The sequence below is a fragment of the Pipistrellus kuhlii genome, unplaced genomic scaffold (assembly GCF_014108245.1).
Source record: "Pipistrellus kuhlii isolate mPipKuh1 unplaced genomic scaffold, mPipKuh1.p scaffold_m20_p_10, whole genome shotgun sequence".
Taxonomy (NCBI): domain Eukaryota; kingdom Metazoa; phylum Chordata; class Mammalia; order Chiroptera; family Vespertilionidae; genus Pipistrellus; species Pipistrellus kuhlii.
This window is the reverse complement of record NW_023425405.1, coordinates 44,223,514-44,238,853: the sequence shown is the minus strand read 5'-3', so window position 1 is coordinate 44,238,853 and position 15,340 is coordinate 44,223,514. Positions and strand designations below refer to the sequence as shown.

General features: G+C 33.9%; 1 protein-coding gene across 4 annotated transcripts in view; it reads right to left on the bottom strand.

Annotated features, from left to right (window-relative positions):
- Positions 1-15,340, bottom strand: part of SEMA3A (semaphorin 3A) — a 352,298-nt gene that overhangs the window by 60,293 nt on the left and 276,665 nt on the right. For 3 of the 4 annotated variants that reach the window (XM_036429563.2, XM_045578494.1, XM_036429566.2), the window contains one exon: positions 11,235-11,354. The exons of the other annotated variant lie outside the window; for it this stretch is intronic. In XM_036429563.2, coding sequence (XP_036285456.1) covers positions 11,235-11,354 — 120 coding nt within the window. The remainder of the gene's footprint in view (positions 1-11,234; positions 11,355-15,340) is intronic. 4 annotated transcript variants of the gene reach the window in all.

The following is a 15,340-nucleotide window of genomic DNA, read 5'->3' as shown; positions in this document are numbered from 1 at the left end:
ATATTTGTTAAAGTTCAGAAACCAGTTGAAGAGACCTTATTTACTTATTTATTGGAAAACAGGCCACAGCATCTGCTGTTACTGACCCACTAAAACCCCTGGGTATAAAATATTGATTTTGGTTTCTCTCCACTCTCTGTTTGCCTCAAACCACCAATCTCTTTTTTGTCTCCTTATTTTTGGGATGTATTCTCCTCTTTAAAGTGTATTTATAATTAAGTACCTGTGCCATTATAAATAACATCTTCTAAAAATCTATAGTTGATTATCTATACTTTTTCTGATTCCCATATTTTTTCTTCACAACCTTTAAAAAGGCTTTCCAATGTTTTTTGAACTCTCTTATACACATATTCTCTAAGAGAAGACTGGAGATATATGAACAACAGATAGCCTCCCTTATAAGTTGTCATCTTTTTCTATTATTTCATAGTGAAAGTCTCAGTCATTGGTTCTGGTATTGAGTTAAAGGCTGAAAATCAATTGAATAAAAAATAAGTTAAAATTAAAAATGAATAGTACTGTCTTCTCTTTTGTTTTATGGGCTAAACCACAGTTTTAAGATATTAAATCTTGGGCATTTCTCATAGCAATATTTTTTTTTTCCTGATACATTGCTTCTGGTAAGGAAAACAAAAGAAAAAAAATGGAATTACATAAAACTAAAAAGATTTTGCACAGAAGAAAACTATCAAAAAAGAAAAAGACAACCCACTGAATAGGAGAACATATTTGCCAATAATACATCTTATAAGGGGTTAATATCCAAAGTTTATAAAGATCTTGTAAAACTCATCATGGCCAAATAGGAATGGATATATGTTAAATAACATTTTGCAATACTCTAACTCTATGAAAAAAAAATCTTAAGTATGTATCACATCTAACTTACATTATAAAATTCAGGGTTAGATTTTTAGATATAAAAGTTTATGGTATAGTCTAGGGATTTTTATTTCAGTTTGTGATCTTATAAATTTTATTATAGTAATAGTTGTTTATTGTGGTTGAGGGATGCTGAAAATATCTAATCAGAAAGTTATTATTAAATATTATATATTACCCTTTTCTCTTCTTCCTTTATTCCTCCCTCTTTCATCTTTCTTTGGCAATTTCATTCTATTAGTGGACATATTTGCTTATGGAAAATATTTTATTCTCTTTCTGATGACCTATTGTTTCCCCATGTTAGAAACATATAATAGTTCCAAATAATCCTATATAATAAAAGCCTAATATGCTTTTATTATATGCTAAGTATCCAGTCATCCATTCAACCAATCAAAGCATAATATGCTAATGATGTGCTAAGGCAGCTCAACCACTCTCTATGACATGCACTGACCACCAGGGGAGACAATCTGACTAGTAGGTTAGCTTGCTGCTGGGGTTCGGCTGATCAGGACTGAGAGAGATGGACCGGACATGCCCTGGAGCTCTCTCATATCCCTCCCCAGCCCTGATCATGCACAGGTGGGGTCCCTCAGGCTGGCCTGTGCCCTCTTGCAATCTGGGACCCCTCAGGGATGTCAGATAGCCAATTTCAGCCCAATCCTGCAGGCCAGGCCAAGGGACTCCACGAATGCATGAATTCGTGCACCAGGCCTCTAGTTAAATCATAATAGCCATGACCTAGCTTCCTCAATTGCATTGAAGTATATTAGAAGTTTTATTTTTGCTATTATTATCAGAATATTCTTTATGAACATCTTTTTTTAAAAATATATTTTTACTGATTTCAGAGAAAAAGGGAGAAGGAGAGAAGAATAAAAACATCAGTGATGAGAAAGAATCAAGCCCACAACTCTGGGGCATGTGCCCTGACCTGGAATCCAACTGTGACCTCCTAGTTCATAGGTCTACTCTCAACCAGAGTCATGACCAGGGCAAAGAATATCTTTTGCTAATCGACTATGATCTCTCCAAGGACAAATAGTTTGAGAATTAATGAGAAGCTTATAGACAGTAATGATAAATGGAGTGGCAGAACATTTATACAAAATCAAGAAGACAAAATTCATAAAAACAATAAAGTTTAGGGAAGATATTGCAAATCTTCATGACATGGGTACCTTTATTTTTGTGCTGCCACTGCTCTCTCACTACCAAATGACTTCTCACCACTGGGCTGGCTGGCTTACAGTCTGCCATTGTTTTGCTACTTCCTGCTGCCATAGTCCTACCTCCAGCCAAGTTTTTAAATTGTCTTTTACAAGTTGCTCTCACACAGGAATTAGAAATAAGCAAGGGAGGAAGCAAAAGTAGTTCCAGTTTGGAAAAATGTGTAAAATTAGTTCACATTTTAAGACTCATTAACAAACAATTATCTCAAGGTCTTTCAAAGGTGACTATGTTATAATTTTCTTAATTTGGGCACTGATCTGTTGATCAGAATTAGCTACATTTAACTTGATATCTCTGAAGAATGCGATTATGCTCTCTCTCTTTTTTTTTTTAATTAAAGGACACTGACAGAATTAACACAAGAAAGAGGTCAGTCATTAGCCTTCTTATGACAATCAGCACTATCCCCGTACTTCAATAATTTTTCAGTCAAAATATTTAATAATATTACAGGAAATAAATAAAGGTTATTGATCAAAGATCCTATACCTAATTGGTTCATCCTACACATATAAGCCCAAATTCCATTATTTGAATTGCTAGTATGACTGGATTCCTCTTTAATTAACCCCAAAATGAATAAGATTTTGCTGTAATATGACGGTTTTGTTTCCTAACCTCCAAATCCATTTATTTTTAATTTGATTTACAAAATTGCTTTCTCATCCTGCAAAGCAAGAATATAACTTTCCGTAATTCTTAAATGTGCTTACAAAACACATTTGATAAAAACTCACTCTATGGGTGCCAAGCAATAAAGTGCCAGTCATCAGTTTAATACTATTTGGGGCATTATTTAAGTTTGAGAATCAGTGAGATTAATGTTCAGTACATTATAAATAGGTCATAACACAATGTATATGCCCCAAACACAACTCTATGCTGCCTGTAACATAAACCCTGCTGCATGCTAAGCAGAAAAGACATTGTGGTTCCCAAGTAGAATCTAAGTCTGCAGTCACCAATTTCCCATATACATTCATGCTGAGGTTTTTATAAGTGCACAAATGAGATAGCTCTCTATAATCCTGGAATCTTTTAAAATTAGTGATTAAGTGAACAAAAGAAACTATTTTGATTTATATGAACTTAGACAAATTTATAAACATTGAAGACACATTTTTCATGGCTTCTTTACCTGTCAGCCTACATTAAATCAACAAATAGTTATTTAGCAAACCATCAAGCAAAATGATAAAAATAAACCATGCTTCTAATGAATAAAATATATGCATTAGTATCTGTGATTCAATTTTTTTTGAAAATAATAATAGTGCCACATATATAATGATATACTGTTTAAAATGCAGGATTTATCGGACGACCCAAAAGTGTCAGAGGGAATGGATAGATTTCCAAGAGCAGCATGTGGGAGGCTGGGTGGGAGGTGAAGGGCTCTGACTTTTCTCTTGGCTGGTGCTTAAATCCTAAAGCAACACAGACATTCTTAATTTGAAAATATTTAAACGCACTTAAGTGTTGCTTACTAACATTATCCGGAAAACATTTTAAGGACCCCCTTTCCTGGATAATGTTTTGTAATTTATATTTAATTGATATATGAAGTTTAGAGCATTCTATTGCCTTTCTGTCATGTGTAAACAACTTGGTAATAAGTATGTCACTAAGCTTACCAAAAAATCCTTTTTTATTTTTACGGAAGTGGAGGAGTAGTAGATTTGTTTTCTTCAAAAGGGACAGACATTGCTAGGCAGGAAATCTGTAGGTGGAGACTCAAGTCCTATCACTTCACCTTTTGTTCCCTTAAGCCACTTTCATTGCATTCCCAGAAATATGAGGCTGCTCAGTAAAGTGAAACTGAGCATCCTACTACATTTGCAGTGATTTGACATCTGTAGGCAATTTCATTGTTCCCTTCCTTAAAACTCTTATGTAACATTATGAGACCAGGTAACATCAACTGAATTAATTGTTGTTGTTTGTTTCTTCATTGTAATTTTGGTTTCTTTTGGGAAATTACAGTCACTATTCAAAACGCTTTGTATGAATTTACCCATACATAATCCTCATAACAACTTAACAAGGAAGAATTATTATTATTTCATTCAAAAAAGGGAACATTGAGCACAGAGAGCTTACACGAGCTGTCTATAGTTGCTTAGCTAATTTTGTTAAACTCAATTTCTTTAAAAATTTGATTATTATTTTGATATTAAAGCTAAATATATATATTTGGTGAACTGAATGCTTCTGGCAATAATAGTGACAATACTCAAGTAAAACAACAAAATAGTGTCAGAGCAGATTAGGAAAGCAAACATAACTGATTCACTGTACACATTTGCCAAACAAGCATTATACATTATTAATGTATTATTTTCTACTGTTTACTGTATTGTTCACATCATACACACATGTGTTATGTACTATGAATGGAGCTGCTATGCAAATGATAGCAGCAGCAAACCACAGTATGGAGAGCATTTATCCTATTATCATACACTATTCTTAATACCCTAATAAACTGTTTCATGTATCCTCAGAAAACAGTAGAAGATATTAGAATTAACTCCATTTTTTAAATCATAAAAGGGTGGTGAAAATAAATGAAGTAAAAACCACAGAGATAGTAAAGTGGAAGGCTTGGGATACAAACTCAGGCACACTGACCCCCGAGCCTACAAACCAGAGTCATTGAATTGTCTCTTATTTGACACATCTAGAGTGAAAGGCACTGTGATAAACACAAATATGCATCTATGTGTTCTTTGAATTCAAAAGTGGGAAAGGTTAAAATATACTGTGTGGAATGATTAAATGAAAATGATAGTAAATTTGAGGACAACCAACTCTATTATTTGAGTATGTTAGTGTTTAATATTAGAGAGGTCACTTGGAATTAGATGTCAAAGGATTTGACAGGGAGTGAAATCTGGATTCAATTCACTTAAAAACCGAGAGACATAAATGGTTTTTGAATGGAAAAGCGTTGTGATAGCCACCAGAGCTGCATGTAGGGAGTTCTCTGCCAGTGGTATCTACAAAGGAGAAGTATATACAGCTTCTATTTGTTAGGTAGTCTTACAAAATTAATCATAAACAATAATTTATTGAGTAAAACAAATTTTCATGAGTCAACATTTCTGAATCAGGATCAATTTTATTGGTCACCTGAAAATTATAGCTCTAAAAAAAGTAGGGTAAACATATGAACATTTTATCACCATGAAAAGGCAGTATTTTATGAATGTTTTTCATCTAGGTATTATCATATTAATTGTTAAGTCAGAATTAAAAGCTTCCAATCTGAAAGCTTCTGCAATCTCCACTACAAAGGTATTTTTGTCAAACCTACATTTAATAAATAGTACTCTAAATTTAAATGTATTTGGTATTTCTTCCACTGAAGTGATTAGAACCTAGTACATTTTTGGGGGGGTGTAATGGGTATGGGGATTGGTCAAAGCTATCCATTCCATGAAAGTTCAATGGCACTGCTTGCCGCCATTCAGCTTTATCTGGCTAAAATCCTTTAATTCCCCAGCCCCTGCTGTTGGGGAGCTCTAGGCTCATCACACTTAACCTCTGCCTAGGCTTCTCTGAAAGGAATTTGTTTCAGTCCATTCATAGTTTCAATAGTTGAGCAAGCCACACGCAACTGCACACTGGTCTTTTACCCTGAGCACACTAATCTGATTGTTTTTCCACTCTACAAACTCTGGGTCAACAATCAAGCTGCCGCCAGAAACTAATTAATTTGCAAACAGGCCTCTGTTTTCACAGAGGGAAATCTTTTGAGAGCCATGTCAGAGAGGCCAGGCACACCATGGTTACATGCATTGTCATGGCATCCACTTCTCTGGGTAAATCTCTTGCTTGATGTCACTGCACACATGAACCCAGATTACCCAGTCAGCAGTAAATCCCTATTGAGGTCCACTGAGCTCTGAATGTAGTGACTCTGGAAGAGGAAATTGGTATAGACAGGCTCTGAATTCATTAACTGGATGGTGAGGCCAGAGAGAAAAAAATGTAAGAACTCAGAGAAGAAAGAGAGCTGGCTTTAATTTAAAGAATTTTCCAAGATATTATCTAATTTTTATACATTTCATTACATTTATTTAAAAGTGGGATTCCCTTGAGGGTAATACTACTCTTAAATGTTATTTTTCTAATCTCACCATTCAACTATAAATTCTCAAATAAATGGTTCAAAATTTGTGACTAATAGGCCATACTTGAGAGTTGTATTTTTTAGGCAATCATTAAAAAAATGTTAAAAATAATGTATCCTTAATATTTTATTCAGGTACATTTTCTTAGAGCTCTGAAAAACATAAAATCACCTTCTAAACATTGCCACTGAGCTAGCTTGTATTCCAAAGTTGTATTCATTTTTCCTCATTAGTGCTATATAATTTCAAACAAAACCAATTGAGAGTGATTATGTGCCTTAGACAAACTGTGACACAGTAAGTAGGTCCTCAAAAATAATATCAAGTAAAAGTATATTTGGTACATTTGCTCTTTTTGAAATTGAAAAGGCATACTTAGTTAACTTATTAGATGTGTTATCATTAGAAAATAGAATAATTTTCTGGTATATTTCTGAAAAGGTTATAGTTGGGGTGTGCATTCTTTATTGGGATGAAAACTTTTCTGCACAATAGATTCACAAGAAAAAAACAGATAACTAGTCTCTTGGATTGAGGTAAGGCATGAATATTCTTTTGTTGTTGAGATCTGTTGTTGTTTTTTTTCAATGACAATGCAATTTTTTAAAATATATTTTATTGATTTTTTTTTGCCCCCTTCCTTCCCTCCCACACATCCCCTCCCTCCCCAGAGTTTTGTGTCCATTGGTTGTACTTATATGCATGTATAAAAGTCCTTCGGTTGATCTATTATCTCTCCCAGATCTTCCTATATTATTTTATATTGGTTTCAGGTTTACAGCAGAGTGATTCGTTGGTATAAATGCTTTAAAAATTGCATATCCATGTTTCAGCATAATTTCAGCAAAATATGTTTATTTTTTTGTGATTCTATACAGTGATATTTAACTAACAGAGTGTAATTCGTAGATGTAATTCAAAAGTTAAAAAGGCTGATTCCTTGTTTTGTCTTTCACAGGCTATGAAAACCAAGAAGACATTTGTGGTTGCAGTTGATGTTTTGACTAAATGTTCACTCTACTTATGTAATACTCCTCTGCTCATATAACCATAAAATAAGGCTTCCATGGGGCTTCTACCCCCCACCCCCAAGGTCAGCAAAATACATTACTAACTTGCTTAGGTCAGATAAATAATTCAAAATGGCATCATTAAAAAGCCTGATATTATGCAAAACTACATAATTCGTTTTACTTATTAAAAAAATCTAATTGGATATTTGGACATAGTTTATGTCTTTGACAATAATAGGATTAAAATAGTACATCAAAAGAGTTGTACAAATGGTTTGAGATTAGGTATCCAGTACCATGTAACATTAATTTCTACTCTCGTAATTTATTTGCCATCACATTTCTTGGTTTTATTTACATAAAATAGATCTTGTGGAGAAATTTGAATCTCTAGAGAACATGGAGTATCCTGGTACATGACCACAGAGGAAGCTATGCTCTTTCCAATAATTGGGCCAACCAGGCTGATATGAGTGTTACAGTGAGAGGAAGTAGAATGATGACTTGCATGCCATTTCAATTACTGGAAAAAGCAAGTGGGTTGGTCTATCCACACGCACGATACTTTTCGGAAATCCACTAAAAGGAAACAGGTCTTCCTGAAACGGGTGGGAAGGCCTCACACTCTGGGCACTGTAATTAAGGTCTGTTTGTGCTCACTGAGCCTCGGCTCTCTCAAGGATCTGTGTGGTTTCACATATTAAACCCTACTGTGACTGCCCTTTCACCCTGGCTCAAGTACAATCACTCACAGAATGACTCTGACAAAGCTTCCGAAGCATGCTCCACCCCAGGGAAGTGGAACAAAGGATACAAAGAAGATCCACATTTAGCGAGTATTTACCGCATGCCAATGCTTACTTAGTCCTTTTTACAGATTATCATGTGGTCATTTCCCCCCACAACTATAAGAGGTAGGTAGTAGTATAATCCCATTAGAAATAAGGTACAAAGTAACGTGAAAGTATTTTACTCCAAAGACTATGGTCTTTCCTCCATAATATACAGCATTCCAATATTAATTGAAGATATAAACAATACTGAAAACAGTGTCCATCAAGTAGAAAAATAAATGTAGGCTAGCCATTCATCTGCTCTAATGGATGGCTAATAGGTACAAGAACTAGGTAGTAGTATTTAAATACAAAATGTTAAGAAATCATTACCCTAACAATAGCATAAACTTATTTGTATCCTTACTATGAATAGGTAAGTGACATATTTATCTAATTCTCACATTGTTAGTAAGCCCAAACTGGAACTGCTATTTAGTTAATTTATAAAGCACAAGTAAAACATTTTGAATGTGGGCACATCATGGCAAACACATACCAGTACCTTTCCTGAAATAAAAAAAAAATCAGTGACGACATCTATCAGCCTTAAAGGAGGAGCTAGTGTCAATGAAAAAAAATCTTGTTTATAAAAAGCAGTTTTTGTTTCCTCACCTAAATGTATTACTCATTCCTAATATTTCCTGTTAAAATGAATTTAAATTATCATTGATATTATTATAAAATATAAGTTTTAGAATGTAATTATGAAAATGGTGAAGTTCCATTACAATCAAGATATTTCAGGTTCTAACTCTAGAAAACTGTTTTGTCTTTTATTTTTATAGAGAATAATATTAAAAAATCATTAAAATAGGACAACTGATTCTTCCAAAAATAAATGGTTGGGATAAATTTGAGAAAAGTAAAGGAAGTCCTGGGTCAAATTAATTTTAATAGATCTTTCATAAAGTACCTTGCAAGGTAATAGATTACTTCTGATAACACAAATGATTACGCAATCTATGCTCCTATCTCAAAATTCAGTTATTCTATGCTTGAATGTATAAACAAGACGTTTCTAACTTTATTCTGAAGTGGTACTTAATTTCCTGAGGCTTGAGATTCACACAGTCCCTCATTTCTATCTCAAACGTGTCTACATCCCCATCTTGCAGCAGCTCTGGTTTCTGCACCCTGTCAAATGCAACCTTTGTGCTAATTGGGTAAAATCCGTTCTCACGTTTAGTGCTGGGAGACTGATAACTGAATTCTCAGATGAACTGCACATTTGCAGAGATGAAGTACAGAGCTGTGGACAATGACTGTTTTCCCACAGTGTAAATTCTTCAGACTCAGCTGTCAACGTGTGAGTGTGTGCAGCACAAAGGCAGCTTTAACTTGATGACTTTTTTCCTCCAAGGCCATAAAAATGAAATGGATACTGTACTCGCCTTCATGTTATTCCATCTCCTAATGAGATGTTCTTTCTCGGGGACAGTGAAAGCCTGCATGCTTTTTAGAGCTCTTAGTAGATCAAAGTCTCCTTCTTGCAGAATAAAAACAAACATGATCCCTCCTAAATAAATATTTCAGTTTGAGAAGAGACCAGATAGCAACAGTGGATATTCCAACATTGTCCTCTGGGGCTTTGGAGTTAAGCTCTTTTATAGTTTTACTCCAATAGTCTTATTGTGATCTTGGTATCTTTTCTCTTTCTTGGTGAGACACAATTTCTCTGCTGGTCACCCAGCTACCACACTTTTACCACAGGGGTAGGGATTTGATTATATGCCAGATCTCCTTTGATTACCACAGTGTTTGTACCTCATTGAATGATCTTAAGCATCATCAACATTAAAGAGAAGCACAATGGGAAAGTGATGTCAAACTTATTTGAAACTTGGGAGAGCAGGGAAAAGGGAACCTAAAACAAGTGACTTTTAAAGAGAAAAGACTGGTGAACAGTGACACGTACTGCATCAGAGGCTTTTCTAAACGAAGATTGAGGAACAGCTATGGGAAGTCATCAGTGACCATTGGAGGAGCAGTTCCATGGGATCAAAGTCAGGTTGAAAGTGGATAAAGGGGAGAAAAAGTTGAGAAAACAAGGTTCTTACAAGGCTATGCACTTAAATATACAGGGACTTCAGGGCATGCCACGAGGAAAGGAGGTGTGTGAATAGATGAGCAATTTTTCAGGTCAGAGGAAGAGCTTAGTGGTACAGAAGAGATCAAGACAGCAAAAGTAATGTAGATTGGGGAAACTTACATGAGTTCATCAATGCAATTAGGAACAAAGGCAGAAAAGTGAAATAGGGAAGGTAAGAGGCACACTAATACATTGTAAATAATGGATGGTCAGAAGTGTTGCAGGAGGGAAAACGCTGATTGAGCTTACTGTGCTATGTGTTATGTTTTGAATGATCGCTTTAAAGTAAGTATCAGAACAAGGATTGTAACAGACAACTCATTGTCTCTTGACATTTCCGTGACGCTCAGAGGTCATATTGTCATGTTTTTTTCTAACAAGTCAATGAAGGATGGAGTGATTTAATGAATTTTGGGAGTTGCCCAGGAGAAAAGGCAAGAAAAACAAGTGTGGTAGAAGTTCAAATAATGAAATATTCAAGCATCTTACTGAAAACAGATGGACTATAAAATGGGACACAGGATTCTAGAAGGATTAAAGGAGAATAAAATACATACATGATATAAAAGCCCTTTAACATTTTGAAAATACTTTCAATGTGATGTGGTCATTAAGACAATTTTTTAAAGTGTTACGTAACTTATATGATGTTCTCAGGGCAACATGGACGTGTGGAGGAAAAACACACTACAGCATGAGATTTGAGATTAGTTGTGGTGTTCCTGTAAAACAGGATTGGTAAGTCATCTTATCATTTTCCATTCCTCCCTTCCGTAGACCCAGCCCAGATCTATTTCTTTCCATAGTTAACTACTGAGAAGTTTCACTTTAGGCACAAAGCAAATATTTTCCTGAATCCTTAATCTCTCTTTTCTCTTTCCCAGCTTTCTCACACCCACAGCCATGAAGTCACTACCATGTGTTTAACTGGATATTCAATCTCAAGTCATATAGTTGAGCTACACAAAGAAAGTTTCCCAGTTACTTACTACAGTTACACCTCTTATGTGTCTATGTTCTTACAAGCACCACCTACCATTGAGCCACCTGGAATCATGCTGCTCTGTCCTGATTGGGTGGTGGTGCCCAAGAGTTCGGAAGATAGCAAAGTCTCGGCCCATAAAATCAGCTGCCGTTCCGGAGTATAACTCTCCATCTGTGTTGTGACAAAATAAAACCATATACACAAACTTTAATTCAATTAAGGTCAGAGAAACAAAGCAAACAAACAAAAAGCAAGTTCAGTGTTAAGAGCATGCTAAAAAGAAAACAGAAATGCTCTCTACACCATTATGCAAAGCTACTTATTTTTTAATCCTATGTCTTCGTTACAGTGAGTAGTTTATTAAATCATCATTTAATAATTTAGTACTTGACTACCCATTTAGTACCAACTTTGAAAATTTGAATAAAATATGACTCAGTGGATATCAATAAAACATGAAATATTCTTTTCTACTATAACCAGAGACAAACTTACAGAGTGTACACATTGTTTGCTTTTGTATGTGTAAAGATACTATGATTCTAATAATCTTGTTTAGGAATCATTGCAAAATCTTGCTTATAGTTCTTATTTTATGGAAATAAAATTTCTAATATATTAATTTAAAAATATTTTTATAGTTTATTATAATTCAGAAAGTTCTAATATTTTCTTTGCCAAAATTTTTCCTTGCTTTTTGTATTTTAAGATAGCAACTTGGAGAAGTGTTTAAATTTAATAGAAGCTAGCATTCAGTCAAAAAGAAAAAAAAAGTCCACCACATAAGCTCAGATATAACAGAGATGTGTTTAGAGAGGAGGAAATTTTGACAAACAGCTCCTATTTATTATAGTTCAAATTCTCTTGTTCTTTGATTCGTTCCAGCTTAAACTAAATTTACTCTAGGTCAGAGTTTAATGATGGAAGACTCTTAATCAGAAGGTAAAGAATAGATGGGAAAAGAAAAAAGGGAGGAGAAGGAGAAGTTAATATTTACTGAATACCACTCTGTGCTGGCCCAGCAGTCAGGCCCTGGCTGGACACTTTCAAATTATCTCACTTAGTTCTGTCAACAACCCCATGACGTAAGGGTATCCGTATTTTACAGGTCAAGAAACTCAAGGTTGCTCAGCTAATGACTAGGCAAGTCAAGGTGAAAGTTCAAACACAGGCCTGTTGGTAATTATTATGGTTTCCTTCCTTTAAACAGAAAGTGCCACATATTAGTTCATCCAGAAAACGCCTGTCTACTTACAGTGAATAATAAGCACAGCAAAATAACAAAAAAATTATAAATTGTTCTCCAAATAGTCTACCATAATGACAATAAAAAATATATTATCTTGTTGCTCATTTGGATATGTTAATGTTTTTTTATTCATTGATTTAAAAATATTCAGAAAATAAAATGGGTCTAGGTAAATTATAATCTAAACATCTTAATAATACTATGCCCATTTTCAAAAGACTTTGATATTTATTAGATGAATGGAAAACTTTCTCTGCATCTTCAATTATAAGTGCCTTTGAGAAAGTTTTATTAATCAGATTGCTTGTATGATATTCTTTGTTCATACCCTCAATTCTCACTTGCAAATCAGGGCTTTGCAAAGTAAGATAGACATTCTCAGTGGCCCAACCCAAATCAATTTCTTTGGTAAGACCTGTGGTTCTCTAATGTGTTTGAAAGCACCAAAACAGGCTTCAAAAAACCCTAAAGCTGTGAGGAATAGTGATACAAAGAGAATCATTGAAGAGCTCCAACTTATGAGAATGAGTTTTAAATAAATGATGATTAGACAACATATTAAGTACAAGTAATCAGTTTATTAAATAGAATTCATACAGTATCTCAATTGTCATAATATGATACCTTTAGGATTCAAAAACATCTATGTTCTCTTCAATTAATTAAATATCAAGTTCAAATCTGACTAGTTCTCACTATAACATGGTGCAGTAATATTTAATCTTACAATAAGGCAAAGAAGTAATACTTTTAACCAAAGTTACCACAATAAATATAATGTAAGAAAAACAAAGAATCCTGTTCTAAAAGCACAAAAATGCTTTGAATAAGCTAACTATAAATTTCAAAGCTACTTTGAAATGTTTAATGCCTATTGTTGCCCTAATTTTAATGTATATACAGTCCCTGTAATTAATTATTTTTCTCCATGGGACATTTGTGTCCTCCCCAAGGTACTGTTTTATTAAAGTTGATATTGAATCATATTACAAGTATTGATATATAGATATTATATAATTTAAACTTCAGGGGATTATGTTTCTTGTTCTTTGTGAATAACAGGGTGTAAGTGTAAAATGTGTGTGAAAGTAGCCTAAAATATCATACCGATGTCAAATAATTTCTGTCACAGGACACCTTATATTCTCTTTACCTTAAAAAAAATAAGTTATGCTTATTGCTCTCTTCACTATGCTATTGATAAAAATCAGAAAAAGAGGAAATAGAACTTACCAAAAGGTGAAAACTGAATAATATCATATCAGAATGTAGTCAGACAGATCATGACTAATAGGAGGTATAATCAGAAATATAAAGACATAATTAATCTTTTTTTTTTCATTAAGCTTGCTTTCGTGTGAGGAAAAGCTATAATTATAGTTGTTATTACATGTAAACTCTATGCAGGAGAGAGTTGCAATAACAAAAACAACAGCAACATAAGAAACTGTTACTTGGGTATAGGTAGGTAGTATTTGTTTCTCTTATTCATTTAGTTAATGATTTGTATAACTTCCAGTTATTTTTGTTATCCATCCCACAGGAGGTGGGGAAAAAAATCAATACAACTAAAGGCAGAGGAGGCATGACTGATTGATTTGTTCCTCTTTTAACAAACAGTGAAAGTAGAAGAGCTATTTAGTAGACGGGCTACTGAATCAATTTATTACTAAAAACAGAATTAAATTAAACAATTGACTTATGAACTGAAGGAAGGTTGCAGTTTGGATACGAGTTGCCTTCAGTTATTGAAAATTACCTCTCATCTGATTATTGTTTTTGGCAAGAGTCAGAGTGATTTCTGCGAGCTGGAGGGCACCAGACAATTGGGTGGCCAAGAAAGGCACATTCTCATAGTGTCAATGCTCAATATCAATAACTATTCCTTTACAATGGGTCTTAGATCACATTTCCCGCTGAGGTTTCTATAGGATTCTAATCAAGGATGATTGCTCCAGATAATGTATGACATATTTTTTATTTTGATGCAAAATTATAGGTGGTGGAATAACCTACTTTTGCATTCTTACAAAACAGAAATATAATATAAACTCATAGTGCATTTCATTTAAGATACTTGTGCATTTTCACTATATATTAAAGACTTAGTACGTTTTGTGGTTCTCTGAAATGATCTAATGATATCTGACTATAAGAAATTTACTGTATACTTCAGTTGGCATATTTACAACTATGTTCAACAGAAATGCCTACTTGCCAAAATTTTTTGGTAGTTTCCAGGTCAACTATGAATTTATCAAATTATATGTTGATTTTTGAGCATAATGATAATTTCTCAGTTTTATGACCATACTATGTTTATGTGGGGATCTGAAGTAATGTATTAGGTTAATGTTACCTTATGTTTGAAATGACACTATGGTTAAGATAGATATTTTTTGGATTTCCATATATTCTAAGCTACTAGTCAAAGAACAATATTTGTCCAATTTAATTAAATTTATGTATAAATTTATGTATAACAAGTATAAAATAATATACTCAAGAAATTGTTATATCTATTTAAAAGTGGCTGTGGATACTCTGTCCAACAAGGTTTTTAAGTCTCTCTTCAAAAAAACAACAAACAAAAAAAACATAGGCAATTTAATATCTCAAAAATAATACAATGGCAGAAAATACATTAGTGTTGACAGATGTAACTAACCACTCAGAAGTTGTCAAATTTAAAAGATGCTATTTGAGCACACCATTCTTTTTTAACTGGCAGCCTTTTAAACTGTCTGTAAGGAAAGCATTCTTACAGATGGACAGTTTAGTGAGCTGCATTTCCACCATTGTGGAGTTATCTGAGAAACATGTGTTAGAAACAAAAGCTCATGTGTACTCTGGTCTTTCTGTTCACAACTCAAAATGAAGTGAAAATGTGGCTTAGATCAGTTAACGT